This window comes from Grampus griseus (assembly GCF_964374135.1).
Source record: "Grampus griseus genome assembly, chromosome: 21".
In the NCBI taxonomy this organism is placed as follows: domain Eukaryota; kingdom Metazoa; phylum Chordata; class Mammalia; order Artiodactyla; family Delphinidae; genus Grampus; species Grampus griseus.
Genome location: NC_139015.1, coordinates 12922289 through 12938530, shown reverse-complemented (window position 1 = coordinate 12938530; position 16242 = coordinate 12922289). Strand labels below are relative to the sequence as shown.

Here is a 16242-nt window from a genome sequence, read left to right as displayed (position 1 = left end):
ATTGAGGGATGACTGTATCTGGGCTGTCTCAGGGTCAGCTTCTTTTGAGTACTTTTTCTGTCTGGACTATACGTTACATCTTTTGTGTAACATTTTTAATCTGACACTCTTTGTGTATTGCACATTGTTGGTAGGTTGTTGAGGTTGTGAGTTGTGTCTTCTTCTGAATGCTGACTTTCATTCTAATAGGTATCTTAATTATTGGCTGATCATCTTGAACTGCTGTAGTGTGGTTTATCCTTCGTTAGGGCCAATCTGTGGAAAGCCTAAGGTGTCTTCCAAGCCTCTCTAACTCAGTGGGACTCAACCTCTGTAATAGTTCTCAGTAGCTGCATAACAAAATACCACAAATTTTGTGACTTCAAACAACATACATTTATACCTCACAGTTTCTATAGGTCAGAAGTCCAGGCTCACCTTAGCTGGATTCCCTGCTCGGGGTCTCAGAGGCTGGAGTCAAGGTGCCAGCCAGGACTGAAATCTCACCTGAGGCCCAGGGTCCCCATCTAAGATCATGCAGCTATTGGTAGAATTCTGATCCTTGCCGTTGTAGGCCTGAGGTTCTTGTTTTCTCTCTGGTTAAAGCAGGGTCACTCTCTGCCCTTAGGTCCTGGTCACGTGGCCCTCTCACAACATGGCAGCTGACATCTTCCGAGCTAGCCAGAGAATCTTTCCAGTCTGCTGCAGTGGCCTTTTATGAAACGTAACCTAATCGAGGGAGTGACCATCCCATCATATTCACAGGAGCCACCCACACTCAAGGGGAGGGACTTGTCCAAGTCATTGGGGATCTTGCTTACCACACCTCCCGTCTGTCTCCCTGGTGAACCTGGCCAGAGATTGGTTTTAGGCTTTGTTAGGGTGAGTCTAGGGCAGGCCTTACTCTAGAGCAGTGCTTCTCAACGCTCTTCCATTGTTGTCCTCCCTAAGAAGCCTTTTTAGACATTTTTCCTAACCATCCCCCGCAGTTAAATTTTAATATCATAAATATACTGTGTATCTGTGTATATACTAGGTACTTCGGAGGGTCACAAACCATTGTACTATCTGAGAGTTTCTGGCCTGCCCCCTTGGGAACAGTTTCACCCTGTTTGATATTGCATGATCTAGGGTACCGTTCTTACCCCTAAGTTGTGGTCTCTCCCCAAGCTCAGCTGGATAGACAGCTGTTAACTAGTTGTTAACTAGTTGTTAATGAGGTCTCTGCATTTTCTCCATCTGATCTCCCCCAGAATTTCTTGTTTGTTACTACCTGTTATGTTCTTAATCCCACGATAGCCACGTCCCAGTATACTCTTTGTAGCCTCACGCGCATGTGGAGTAGGCGGTCAGGGGCTGTCGGGGACCCGCACCCAGACCTGTGCCCTTCTCCCTGAGCAGCTTACTGCAGGTCTCTGCCTCCTGCGGACGAGGGTTACCACTCTCTGCTGGGACTGGGCCTGCTGTGCTGCTGTGTCAGCTGTCCCCAGGCGTGCGGGAAGGCCGGCAGCCAGAGTCCACCTTCTGAGTCTCTCAGGCTTGTTTTGCCTGTTGTCCAATGCCTGAATGAAGGTGCCACCCCTCTCCCCACTTTATGGCTGTTTATGGCAAGAGGGCTAGTTCAGAAGCTGTTACTTCCTCTTAGCTTGGAGTAGAAATTGAGCTGATTCCACACATTATTATCTTAAATAATAAAAGTTCAGTTTCCTCCAAGGCACCCACTGAAAGTTTTAATTACTTTTTATCTTGAGGTGGTTTAATTTTTTTCAGCATTTCCTTATATTAATTTAGATAATTTATATAATTAACTATTAACTTAGAACAAAATGAGAATTGTAGCTAAAATACTGACAATGTCTGATAATACTGTCTTAATTCTGGTTTTAAGAGAAACTCCTCTTAAATAAAAATCTTTGCTGTGTTTTTTTTTTGTTTTTTAAGAAAACTCAGAAAAAGAAGATGTTTCGTGGCAAAAGGAAGAAACCAAGAAGTGAAGCCACAGACTTGGGTATATAATAGTGTTTTATACATAGTCAATCATTCAAGAATTTTTTAAAAATATATTTCTTAATTTGATAAAGTAGTAAATTTAAGTGTATAAAATTGTTACTTTAAAAAGTTAAAAATATGTGACTTTGGAGTAACTGATTTTCCCAACATCATGAAAACTTTCAACATACAACAAAGGACAAAGAATTTTACAATATATATTCATAAACCCACTACCTAGATTTTACTGTCAAAATTTATTATACTTGCTTTAGTGCCTATTCATTAATCTATTTTAATTTTTCATAACATAGTATATACTCTTTTCATACAACATAGTATGTACTCTTTTATAGAAGGCTTCTCTCACTCAGCATAACTTTGAGATTCATCCATGTTATTTTACATCATTTTTTATTGACACAGTTTATTGAAAAATGGGAGGAAAATAAAGCATTTTCTCTCTTCAGTTCTTTTAAAAGATAAGTTTTATATTATTCTTATTATAAAAATATTTTAGAAAATTTCAAAGGTATGGAAAGGAAGGTAAAATCGCCTATAATTCCATCACCACAAAATAACTACCATGTGTTTTGGTCTTTACTCTTCAATTCTTTTACTGAGCTTTTCTCACACTAAGTGGGCTCAAGTCCTTGTCATTAAATAGTGTACAATACCATTTTAATGAATGTATAATATTTTGTTCACAAATGTACCATAGTTTAGTTAATCTCTTATTATATTCCTACAGCTATCTGAATCAATACACTCAGTAACTATGTGTCCTAGAAGTGGCCTATCGGGTAGATTAAAACTATGAAAATACAGTTAACAAAGATCTCAATCACCAGTAGTGTTAGATAAGAGCAGACTGTTAAGTAAAGACGCAGCAAGGTAATTAAAAGGCAGCAGTGCTTTAGGCTGCTTCAGCAGAAATGGGAGAACCAAGCAGACGGCAGTTAGAGGGTGAGGTACAGACGGGGGTTTGTGAGACTGACCGGGAGAGGAAGAAGTGAGCATGTCTCCTCCCATGTGCTTCTTCAAAAGTTCTCGCTATTTTTAGCAATTTGGTGGAACTACTTTCATTGTAGGCTTTTAGAACCCTGGACCTAGAGCTAAACTGTTGATAATTAGTATATTAAATTGACTTATCCTAATGTTGTAGATACTTCCGACTGTGTACCTATTTGGTGTTTAAAAGAAAAGAAAACCAGTGACATCATGGAGTTAGATGTCGTTTTGTCTGCATTTGAGAACATCCTCCTAGAGTATAAGTAAGTCTTTTGATATTGTGATATATGTACCTAATAAATTTCCCTGGAAATAGCACTTCTACTCACTCCACAGCTTCTGGTATGTAGAATTTTCATTATCACTGTTTTGCATATTTTTAAACTTCCATTATGATTTTTTTCTTTAAGCCTGTGAATTATTAAGTAGTACGTTTTTGTATGTCCAAATATGTGACTTTTTAATTTATATTTTTGTATTAACCTTCCATCTTAAATAGTTACAGTCAAATTTCATGGACTCTGGTGATACCTATTTTTGAAATATTGAGGCTTCCTTTATGGCCTGGCACATAATCTGTGGGAAAGCTGTAATTAGTGGTTCTATGTAGAATCTCTAATTATTGTATCTATGTAGAATCAGTATTACTCAGTTTTTCCTGGTACTTCTATCAATTTATGCTATTTATATAGAGAGATTATTTTATTAAGACATCATGTTTAAAATTGCTCTTTTATTTATTATTTTATTTTTGGCTGTATTGGGTCTTTGTTGCTGCATGTGGGCTTCCTCTGGTTGCAGCAGGTGGGGGCTACTCTTCGTTGCGGTGCATGGGCTCTAGGCACGTGGGCTTCAGTAGTTGTGGCACGTGGGCTCAGTAGTAGTGGCTCGCGGGCTATAGAGCGCAGGCTCAGTAGTTGTGGTGCACGGGCTTAGTTGCTCTGTGGCATGTGGGATCTTCCTGGACCAGGGCTCAAACCCGTGTCCCCTGCATTGGCAGGCGGATTCTTAACCACTGCGTCACCAGGGAAGCCTTAAAAATGCTCTTTTAGATTGAACATTTTATCCTTATGTAGTGACCCCTTCCATTCCTAAAAATGCTTTTTGTCTTAAAATCTATTTTATCTGATACTAATACGTCACTAGATTTCTTTTGCTAATATTTGCCAGATTTTATATTCTTTTAACTTTTATTTCCAACCTTTGTCTCACCTTAAACTTTATTATTTCTTATAAAATCTTTTTAAAATCCAAAGTGTCCATCTTTGAATTCCACCTGTTGACTTCAGCCCATTTACATTTATTTTAATTATCCATATATTTAGAAGAATGTACTGATCCACTGTTTTTACTTAAAAAAATTTTTTTTTACTTTTTGATGTTTTAAAATCCTGTATAACTTTTTTTCTAAAAAAATAGAATTTACAACTCCCCACCAGTAAGGTTAGAATTTTGGCAAGCTCTCATGTCTTAGTCTTCTCACCCTTACCCCACCCCAAAACCCATCACGTTTATAATACTTAGAGACTTTAATTCTGGGAGAAGGGCTATCACAGTTGATGTGAAATGGCTTCTCTTACCTGTTTCAACGTGGGTTCTTGACTTTGAACTTGCCAGGGTACTGCAACTTCTCAACTGGTTTCTGGAGTTTTCATAAAGGCTTTTCGGGCTGTAGGTAGTTGTTAAGTTGGTTTCCCTGTGGGGTTTCCTATTCCACCGTCTTCTGATATCACTAGAAATACTCCATTTTTTTTTTTATGAAAACTTCAAAAATCTGTATTCAGATGTGTAGGCCTTCTCTAATGTTATGCTTCGCTTCTGAAGAATTAGGCCATGGGTTTAGTCCCCTTATGCTGGGTGACTTTTCCTCATGGATTTGCCCCAAGAAAAAAATAACTATAAGATAAACTGTCACACGAGATTTATTTTTGATTAAAAGCACAGTACAGTTCATAGTGGCACACTGTGCCGAGGCAGAGTAGGGCTGGCTGCCGCCCTGGCAGTGTGTGCACTGCTCCTGCACAGTCACTGTGGGTCTGTGTCCAGCCAGAGTGAGCCAGACAGGAGACTGGGCTCTTTTGTCCCTGATGACAGGGACCTGAGCCAGTTTTGGGTCAGCTTTATAGTTTTTGCAGAACTGAATGGTTGGCTTCTGGCTACTTACTCATTGGTTAGTCCAGATGTGTTACACAATTATTTCTCCAGTTATAGCAGGAAGGGAGGAAGGAAGGGGCTAAAGTCTGCTGGTCACTGGATCAGGCAGCAGAAAAAGAGAGGGATTGGCTGTAAACATTGCTTTCTACATGGCTTAGTGTCACCTATGGATGTGGCCGGTGTCACGGAGTGCTGACTACATACATGAGGGTTCGGGGGAAATAGTTCCTGTTCTTTTTCTTTTGTTTGTTGAGATGTTTCCAGTATTTTTTTAAATCTGAGAAAGCTGCAAGCTGACCATGCCATCTTAGATATTCAAAAGGGCACATACCAAACTGTGTGTGTGTCTATGGGTGTGCTAAACAAATGCAACACCCCTTTCAAAATCCTTTATGTAAACCTAAGTTTAACTTTCTTTATTCTGCTATAGACAAAAAACAGACTCTAGAATTTGTAAGGAAGCCATCAACAAATTTCATTCTAATTTGAAAGAAGAACTCATCAAAATGGTAAGTTCATTGACATAAATTTGCTGGTCTAGATATTTTTTACTAATCCTGAGCAGCGTCCTGTTATCTTAGAAAAGCTTGCATTTGCTGGCAATGTGGTAAAGAACTCATTAGAACTATACACCTTTCACATGCTGTTTTTAAACTAGATGTGGTTATATTGTAAACTGATAAACAGTTAACTGGAAAATGCAGGCGAATATTTATTTTTTGTTTTGTGTAGCTTAAAGAAGTCCAGATGTTGAAAACTCTGAAAAGGAAGAACACTAAGGTAACTCACTTATGTGATTAGAAACACAGTCCTGTAGAACGTGCACATATGTAGAGTTAAGTAAAGACCTGACTCTGGGTTTTACGACCTTGAGAGTTTGTATAAGATCTTTTATCTTTTTAGTCAGGCTTTTCTTCGGTTGATCTGGTGATTGATCAGATAAGTATCCTGCAAGCTGAATGGCTCTCAAGCCCAAAATGGCCAATTATGTGGATAAGTATTACGTAATGTATATTTATCACTGCTGTGTATGTCAAAAACCTTTTAGACTAAATAACTGTCTTATGTCTCAGGTAAAAGGGCAGCCTGGGAAGAATCCTGGGTTAAGGGTCAGGAGACCTCCTTTCTTGTCCTGGTTCTGCCCCTTCAATGCACTGTGTGCCACTAGGTTTGCAACGAAACACGAGGCCCTCCTTGCCCATCTGTTTGTAGTTGGATCACTTGACATCCGATGTTCTAGCTCCAAACTTGCATGAACCTACGTGTAGAAGCACAGCTCCCCCTCTACACTTATAACAGAAATGGATTTGAAATGTATACGTTTTCCTTCTGGTGATTATAAGCCTTTGTTGTTTTTCAGTTTTAGTCTCCTGTTGGTCAATTCTGCATTTCTTATAAGCAAGCAGGAGTAGTCTGAATGTCCAGCAGTGGAATATGAGGTAGTCACTAAAAGTGATAGTTGAGATAATACAGCGTATTATATTGAAATGTCCTTTTTAAAATACAAACTGTGTCATGACACTCCCCTGCTTCAATATTTTTCTAGTGTCCTAGATAAAATGGAGACTCCTTCCTTTATAGCTCACAGGGTGGTAAAGATCTGACCCCAGTTCCTCTTTAAAGTTGTCCTCAAGTGGATACCCCTCTTCTTTCCCTTCACAGCATGTATCACAAGTTGTAATATCTAGCTTCCCTATTAGACCAAAGTTCCATGATGGTAAGAATGGGGTTTGTCTTGTTTCCCACTATATTTCCAATACAGTGTACAAGACAGTGCTCAATATTTACAAAATTAATTTAACTGTTGTGTTACTTAGATGATCTCAGATATCGAAAAGAAAAGGCAACGTTTGATTGAAGTCCAGGATGAACTGCTTCGGTAAGATAATATCAAAACCCTCTTTGAGAACCTACAAGAAGGATTTAATCACGATATGCCATGCGAGGCTTTGTTGTAAAACTTGCTGCTGTGCTGCGTTTAAACCCCAGGCTTCTCTGAGCTTGGAAGCTCAGTGAAGGCAGGCTTTGCTGCCAAGTGGAGAAGCTGTGAGCAGAGGGGGGTTCAGCAGTGGCCCGTCCCCCCATGAGAGCTCTCAGTTCTGGCCCGAGGCAGCTGAATTAGAGAGTTAGTGCATGCACAGACTCTATCTAGAACCAGACTGCCTGGCTTTGAATCTAGGCTCTGCCACTTACTGGCTGTGCAACCTTGGGCAGGTTACTTAACCTCTCAATGCCTCAGTTCCCTCATTTGTAGATGAGCACAATGATAACTATACCTCACAGGGTGTTGTGAGGTTTAAATGAATAAATATACAGAAAGTGCCTCACGGAGACTGGGATACAGTAAGTTTTGTATTAAGTGTTAACAGTTTTTGTCAATCTTGTTGAAAGGTATAGCTTGGCATGGCACTCGTGTGAGTCCATTCCCAAGTGTTGGGCCAGGACAGTTTCCACCAGGGCTGTCTCCATAGTCTGGTTAGGAAGACTGGAGCACAATCCATCAGCTGGTCAACCAACTAGTATTTTTTGGTGGTCTTCCAGACAGACAGGGCTGCTGTGTGAGCTGGAGGGTTGGTAGTAAAGCAGTAGAAGAATAAGCATATCAGATACGCTCTCTGCTCTGAAGGAGTTTAAAATAGCTTGAAAAAGTGGTCTTATCAGAAAAGACAACCTATAATTAAGTACTAAGTTTTAAAGATGAGATGGCCACAGAAGTTTAGAAGTGGGAAAAATTGGTTGTCTAGGCCTTTGGTTTCCAAATCTAGTGTATGGACAGGTGCTGCTGGCCCATGCTAAAGCTTTCATTGGCCCAGGCCAAAATAAGAAAGATAATGAGAGGAAGCCTTTTAAGGTGTTAGCTGTGTGTGTTGGGCACTGTCCTTTAAATGCTTTACATACTAACTCATCGCTGTAACCCTGTGAGGTAGGTTATTTGGCCATATAAGACAACTACAGAAGACTCATCTGTCTTTGAGATCTATTGTTCCTTTTCTAGATAGAATTTTAAAAGTTGAGAAGTATAGTATTTTGAAAAGGCGCAGAAAGAGAAAAATGTATGTCATTATTGTAACTTTACATGTGAAAGACCTAAGGCACAAAGCAGTAACTGACCCTCAGCCACCCGCCTAGGAAGTGAGGGAGCCACGGTCTGGTGTCTGCCGACTGGCTCCAAATCAAGCACTCCTGCCCACAACCCAGATGGCACAGTGAGTTTTCCAGAATGCAGCACTTGTTCAGTGTACGGAACTGTTATGAGGACTTTTCTTTTGTAAAATGATATCAGAGCATATTTTTTTTATATCTTCATTTGTGAGAATAAAAGATGGTAGCCTCTCCCCATCCTTTTATAAATTGGTCCACAAAATCCAAGTTATACCTTTTTATTTTATAGGTTAAGAAACTAATAATCTACTGAGAGAGAGAAAGCAGGTTGCCCAAGGTCACACATTTCATCCAGGCACTGAGAGAGTTTTTCCACTGGTTTTATTAGACCTTGGAAATGGACAAAATTTCAGCAAGAGGAAGGGGCAGAGGGAAGGCTTTTTGTCCATACTTTTACTGTTAAACTGCAATGCCTGTCTACTTCCGCCTGGGGCGCTAAAATCTTTACCCAAGTATATGTTTTAATTCAGTAGTTCCCAAGACTTTAAAAATGATTCGATGAATTTTAGGACATAAGAGGCATACTCGTCTGTGGGCTTCAATGCTGAGCACTCAGAGTCTTTTCTGTGTGTTGAGTCCAGAGTTGTTCACGTTTGTAATTTCAGAGCCAAAGATACCTCAGACCACCTAGGCCACCTTCCCTGCTTAAAAAGCTTCACTCAGCACCCTGACATACTCCATCTCATCTACCTTATTAGGCTGTTGTTACACTTTATGTCATTTATTTTCGGGAAAATTTTTTTTTTGTTTTAGGTTAGAACCAGAGCTGAAACAACTACAAATAAAGTATGATGAACTTAAGGAGAGAAAAGCTTCCCTTAGGAATGCAGCGTATTTCTTGTCTAATTTAAAACAGCTTCATCAAGATTATTCAGATATTCAAGAGGAAGAACCAAATGTAAAGGAAACGGTAACTTCAGTTTTCACTTTTCACTATGCTTCAGAAGATACAGGGCATTTGCATGCTACAGTACAAGAGCTATGGAGAGGCAGCGTGGGTGTTGGTGTCTACCCAAAAAGCATCACTATAAATTGGTGAAAATTTGTTATCACCACTTCTTTAGCTAATTAATTAAGGCCAGAGGAGTAAAGAAAAATCCAGAAACATTGATTTTACTAAGATGTTATACTTAAGCTTCAGAGAACTGAATTTCTTTAAGGGAAGTGTATCCTCTGCGTACAAATCTCAAGTGAACAGCTATGCTTTATTACTGTAATTGTCGTCAACGTAAGACCACTCATACATGTTATAAAGACCAACCTCTTGTTCTTTGTTCACCCCATACTTTAGTATCTTTTGTATCTGAAAAACTAGCCATTATCCCATTATAAATGGTAGGTGTAATTTTAGAAGTTGAGAAATATTAAAAAGGCATGTATTAGGGAAAAATGTAAATTTTTTTTATTGAAGTATAGTTGATTTACAATGATTCAGGTGTACAGCAAAGTGATTCAGTTATATACATATATGTATATAAGAATCTTTTTCATATTCTTTTCTATTATGTGTTATTACAAAATATTGAATATAGTTCCCTGTGCTATATAGTAGGTCCTTGTTGTTTATTTTATATATAGTAGTATGTATATGTTAATCCCAAACTCCTAATTTATCCCTTCCCACCGCATCTTTCCCTTTTCGTACCGTAAGTTTGTTTTTGAAGTCTGTGAGTCTGTTTTGTTAATAAGTTCATTTGTATAACTTTTCTAGATTCCACATGTAAGTGATATATTTATATGACATTTGTCTTTCTCTGTCTGACTTACTTCGCTTAGTATGATAATCTCTGGGTCCATCCACATTGCTGCAAATGGCATTATTTCATTCTTTTTTATGGCTGAGTAATATTCCTTTGTATATATATATACCACATCTTTATCCATTCCTCTGTGGATGGACATTTAGGTTGCTTCCATGTCTTGGCTATTGTAAATAGTGCTGCAGTGAACACTGGGGTATCTTTTCAAATTATGGTGTTTTTTAAAAATTAATTAATTTTTGGCTGCACTGGGTCTTCACTGCTGCACGCGGGCTTTCTCTAGTTGCGGTGAGCGGGCTTCTCATTGCTGTGGCTTCTCGTTGCGGAGCACGGGCTCTAGGCGTGCGGGCTTCAGTAGTTGTGGCATGCAGGCTCAGTAGTTGTGGCTCATGGGCTGTAGAGCACAGCCTCAGTAGTTGTGGCACACGGGCTTAGTTGCTCTGCAGCATGTGGGATCTTCCCAGATCAGGGCTTGAACCTGTGTCCCCTGCATTGGCAGGCGATTCTTAACCACTGTGCCACCAGGGAAGCCCTATGGTTTTCTTCAGATACATGCCCAGGAGTGAAATTGCTGGATAACTTGGTAGTTCTATTTTTAGTTTTTGAAGGAACCTCCGTACTGTTCTCCATAGTGGCTGTACCAATTTACATTCCCACCAAACATGTAGGAAGGTTCCCTTTTGTCCACACTCTCTGCAGCATTTGTTGTTTGTAGACTATTTGATGATGCATTCTGACCGGTGTGAGGGGACACCTCATTGTAGTTTTAATTTGCATTTCTATAATTAGCAATGTTGAGTATCTTTGCATGTGCTTTTTGACCATATCTGTATGTCTTCTTTGGAGAAATGTCTATTTAGATCTTCTGCCCATTTTTTGATTGGGTTTTTTTTTGATATTGAGCTGCATGAGCTCTTAGTATATTTTGGAAATTAATACCTTGTTGGTTGCTTTGTTTGCAAATATTTTCTCCCATTCTGTGGGTTGTCTTTTCGTTTTGTTCATGATTTCCTTTGTTGTGCAAAACCTTTTCAGTTTAATTACTTCCCATTTGTTTATTTTTAAAATTTTCATTACTCTAGGAGGTGGATTCAAAAAGATGTCACTGCAATTTATGTCAAAGAGTGTTCTGCCTACATTTCCCTCTATAACTACTACACGAATAAAGAGTTTTATAGTATCCGGTATAGAACCAGGTATATCTTTCCATCTGTGTCCTCTTCAGTTTCTTTTATCAGCATCTTAATTTTCAGAGTACAGGTCTTTTGTCTCCTTAGGTAAGTTTATTCCTAGGTATTTTATTCTTCTTGATGTGATGATAAATGGGATTTTTTCCTTAATTTCTCTTTATATTTCATAGTGTATAGAAATGCAACAGATTTCTGTATATTAATTTTGTATCCTGCAACTTTACCAAATTCATTGATGAGCTCTAGTAGTTTCCTGGTAGCATCTTTAGGATTTTCTATGTATAGTATGTCATTTGCAAACAGTGACAGTTTTACTTCTGTTCCAGTTTGGATTCCTTTTCTTTTTTCTTCTCTGATTGTTGTAAGATTCCTTTTCTTTTTTCTTCTCTGATTGCTGTAACTAGGACTTCTGAATAGAAGTGGCAAGAGTGGGCATCCTTGTCTTGTTCTTGATCTTAGAGGGAATGCCTTCAGCTTTTCACCATTGAGTATGGCGTTAGATTTGGGTTTGTCATATATGGCCTCTATTATGTTGAGGGAAGTTCCCTCTATGTCCACTTTCTGGAGAGTTTTTATCATAAATGGATGTTGAATTTTATCAAAAGCTCTTTTGCATCTACTGAGGTGATATTATTTTTATTCTTCAGTTTGTTAGTGAGGTATATCACATTAATTTGTAGATATTGAAAAATCCTTATATCTGAAATGAGTCCCACTTGATCATGGTGTGTGATTCTTTGAATAATGTATTGTTGGATTTGGTTTGCTAGATTTTATTGAGGATTTTTGCATCTGTGTTCATCAGTGATACTGGCGTGTACTTTTTTTAGATATCTTTGGTTTTGGTATCAGGGTGATGGTGGCCTCACAGAATGATGAGTTCGGAAGTATTCCTTCCTCTGCAAATAGTTTAACTCATCTCTAAAAGTTTGGTAAAATTCACCTGTGAAGCCATCTGGTCCTGGACTTTTGGTTGTTGGGGGATTTTAAATTACTGATTCAATTTCGGTAACTAGTAATTGGTCTGTTCATATTTCCTGTTTCTTGCTTGGTTCAGTTTTAGTAAACTTTGTAGTTGGTTCTGATTTTTGCTGCAGACTTTGCTACTGTTATGATAACCAACTCAGATTAATAGAAATATTTAAATTATAGGAAAAATTTGTATATTTTATATAAAATTATGATATACAAATATAATGTATACATACATCTTATTCTTCACTTCCAAATTCAACTTCAAAGTTTTGATACTGATCTAAAAGTTAGGTTCAAGAGAATAAAGATTTGTTTATATTCAGGATATTAGAGATCTGGAAATAGAATGTTTTTAATTTTTTTTGACAGTACCCAACTGGTCTAAAGCTTATTTGGAGTTGGGGATTTTGGTTAGTAGAAGAAATTAACAATGACATTGGTTGAATTTGAACATTATAACTTGGATGAGAACTGAGACTTAGTGACTGCCTTGTTTGGAATACATCTTACTAACATCTTGTTCTGTGCAAGCCTTCAGGCGTTCTGGACTTCTGTTGTAGCAGCTGTGCGTTATGCTTTCAGAGTGTAGATACTGGGGTTTATTGTCTTACCTCTTCTCCTAAACTAAGAATCTAGCACCAAATGTTAGTTCTTCCCCTTGCCCACCCTCCCTGAGAGGAGGTGCCCCATGGTAGCTTGAACACATTAGGCTCTCAAATACTTGTTAAAACTGAATTGCCTAGTAATAAGGTAAGTGATATTCTAGAAAAAATTCCATTATTATTGGGTGGTAGTCAGTCTGACAGCTTTTCTGCTTAATTTCACTTCCAAGAAAATCACCTTGAGAACATAAGCAACAAACTATCATAAGTATGATACAGCTGTCGGGTGATTTTAGTCACTCACCCTTAGATACAAATTGCACCGTGATATTTGGCTTTGTTAATTATTTCAAAATCATGAGTTGAGCTTTGTTTTCTATTTTACATTGGGTTTGTATTTAATTTTGTCTTTAATCATTAAGGACAGTTTGGATTGGCAACTTTTAAGACACTTTACTGATCTTCCCAGTAAGTAATTTTTCCAGATGATGAATTTTAGGGACCTGCTGTTCTCGTTCCATCAGTTCTTATAGTAAAAGTAAATCTTCCATATGGTTTCCTGTGTTTAAAATAGCATGAGATCAAGCCGACCCCACAGAGCTCTAGCTGACTTGCCCAAACCAGGTCATACCCTGTCCCAGGGATGATTTTGTTTTAAATAATTCAGATGCCACAGTTCTTTGAGCCAATTTATCTCCCGGGATGATTAGCTCAAGCTTTGCAGAGCAGTTCCCTTGCAACCTTACTTATCAAATTGTCCTAAGGCAATGAATTAAAACCAATTTTATCAAAAAAATGAGAGGAAAAGTGATTCAGAGAAACCTCTATTAATATTGGTATTTGGGGGCTTCCCTGGTGGTGCAGTGGTTGAGAATCTGCCTGCCGATGCAGGGGACACGGGTTCGTGCCCCGGTCCGGGAAGATCCCACATGCCGCGGAGTGGCTGGGCCCGTGAGCCATGGCTGCTGAGCCTGCGCGTCCGGAGCCTGTGCTCCGCAACGGAAGAGGCCGCAGCAGTGAGAGGCCCGCGTACCGCAAAAAAAAAAAAAAAAAAAAAAAATTGGCATTTGGTCATAACATTGAGCTATGTAAAATGGATAGGGTTCTAAAAGTTTTTGATATTTGTTATTCTGAATATTTTTCCCTCAACAGTATAATTCATCCAGCCTTCCAGCTCTGCTATTCAAAGCAAGACCCCTTTTGGGAGCTGAAAACCATCTGCAAAATATCAACTATCAATTAGAGAAGCTCCTTGACCAGAAATGAGACCAGTCTACTAAAGTGTGCACATATAAAGATTGTCTCATGCTACTGCCTGTTACCTTCTGAAACTGTATGTATTTTTCCATAAAGGAGATGGGGGGAAAAAACCCAAACTTTATTAATTTGAATTGAATATTTCTTTTGTCATGTTATAGCAACATTCCCAGGTACATTTTAAAAAAGTAAACTTGTCTAATTGTTCAGGTTGGTTGTATGGTCTTGTCACCAGAATTTAATATTACTTTGTCATTAAAATTAAATGGCTAGATATAGTAGTTTTAGAGGCCATAGTTAATTTTTCTGTTAATGTCAAGTGATGAGTTTCAAAATGTTTTAAAATGTTGACACCTAGTCAGCCCTAGACATACAAAAGTTTTACTGTAAAAATAAACATGCAAAATTAAGCTGATATGAACAAAGACTAATAACTTTGGTTAATCAAGGAGACTTATACTGAATTTAAGCACACTGGAGCTAATTTTCAATAAAACTGGTTTACTTCAATAAATAAGATTTGGAAGCAAAGTAATAAAACTTAGCTGATACAACAGGCTTTATAAGTTACTAGTTTGTTATTAAATGTTTTCAAGCAGATTACAGCCTAGTTATGTAAGTGTCCATAATTAGCTACTCTTGTAATACTTCTATAATTAGTTCATCAGGAATTTCATCAATTCCATTATAACCGAGAAGACTGTTCTCTGCAGCTTCTGCCAATTCAGCATCTTCTGTAGCCTCCAAAATATAAGCATCATCAATGCCATTATCCCAGTCAGCATCAGAAAATGTACCTTTTGACGATGCACTAGATGACGGTTCATGAGGATTCTTGGTTTCACTGTCCCTTGTTTCATCTGTTGTAAACTCCTCTTCCTTTAGTTCCAAAGGGGAGGGAGAGTAGAGTAGGAAGAAAATACTGCTTATTCAGACAGAATGTATGATTTCACCATACAGTCGATCTCTACTGAATTGAAGTATTCAGTTCAACAGATATTAAATTGAAAACACTGGATGATATTGTCTCCAATACAGTCACCATGGGGATGGGCTCACTGTTGCTGCCTTTGTGGCACACTCTTGAAACTCTAAATTTAGAAATGCCTGCAGTTCCTGTGGTACATTCTTTTCAGTGTACACAGACGGGGCTACAGCAAAGGTAAGACTGATTTTTTTAAAAAGTGGATAGTCTATCTGAAGGCAAACTGGTTTTTAAAATGTATCTGCTATCTTAACATATTTTTCTCTTTAAAGTATTTTAAAAATTAACATGGATTGAAAAAAGTTATGAAGAACAGTTTTGAGACAACTGTCAAAGTACGAGTGTGGATTTGTATATTAAATAATATTGTATCAACATGAAATTTCCAGAATTTAATAATTTCACTATAAGTATATAAGAATGTTCTTTATCTCTTAAGTATGTAGCTGGAGAATAAGAAGGATTTTGATGTCTGCAACTTATTCTGAAGAGATTTGTTATGAACTGAATGTTTATGTACCCCCATCCTCATGAGGTTGAAATCCTAATCCTCAATGTGATGGTATTAGGAGGTGAGATCTTTGGCAGGTAATTAGATCATGAGGGCAGAACCCTCATGAATGGGATTAGTGCCCCCGTATAAAAGACCACAGAGTGCTCTGTGATCCCTTCTACCAGGGAAGGACACAGTGAGAAGACAGCTCTCAATGACCCAGGAAGCTGACTTGAGTCCGCCAGCACCTTGATCTGGGACTGACTGAGAAATTTGTTGTTTTTAAGTCACTCAGTCTAAGGTACTCTGTTATCGCAGCCTGAAATGCCTAGACAAAATTCATCAAAAATGATGATGTGTAATGTGTACAGTAGAGGGAGAAAACAAGTGTGGCCAAATGTTTAACAGGTCTAGAGGAAGGGCATACAGGAGAGTTCCTTGTTCTGCTGCAACATTTTTGTAGGTTGGAACTTCTTTTAAAACCAGATGAAGCAAGAAATGACAAGCAGAAATGACAAAATATTAACTGTTAAAACTAAGTGATAGGTTTCTTATTTTAAATAAAAAGATAAATTAAATCCAAGCAGTGGTAATACTGTACACCAAAAATACTTTCAACTTGGCATTTCTGAGGTATTACTGGATAGGCAGGAAAAAAAAATCAGAAACCACAAACATGCATCAA

General features: G+C 38.2%; 2 protein-coding genes across 4 annotated transcripts in view; one reads left to right on the top strand and one right to left on the bottom strand.

Annotated features, from left to right (window-relative positions):
• Window positions 1–14632, top strand: part of CENPU (centromere protein U) — a 30250-nt gene extending 15618 nt beyond the window's left edge. Inside the window, exons 7-13 of the mRNA XM_082680398.1 lie at window positions 1921–1987; window positions 3134–3242; window positions 5564–5642; window positions 5866–5913; window positions 6951–7012; window positions 9049–9205; window positions 13975–14632. Coding sequence (XP_082536524.1) covers window positions 1921–1987; window positions 3134–3242; window positions 5564–5642; window positions 5866–5913; window positions 6951–7012; window positions 9049–9205; window positions 13975–14088 — 636 coding nt within the window. The 3' untranslated portion in view covers window positions 14089–14632. The remainder of the gene's footprint in view (window positions 1–1920; window positions 1988–3133; window positions 3243–5563; window positions 5643–5865; window positions 5914–6950; window positions 7013–9048; window positions 9206–13974) is intronic.
• A 6-nt stretch (window positions 14633–14638) lies between these two features.
• The window catches only part of PRIMPOL (primase and DNA directed polymerase), a gene marked incomplete at its 5' end in the record, with an annotated part of 34541 nt that continues 32937 nt past the window's right edge, over window positions 14639–16242 (bottom strand). For all 3 annotated transcript variants that reach the window (XM_082680395.1, XM_082680396.1, XM_082680397.1), the window contains one exon: window positions 14639–14958. In XM_082680395.1, the coding sequence (XP_082536521.1) occupies window positions 14713–14958 (246 nt within the window). In that variant the 3' untranslated portion in view covers window positions 14639–14712. The remainder of the gene's footprint in view (window positions 14959–16242) is intronic.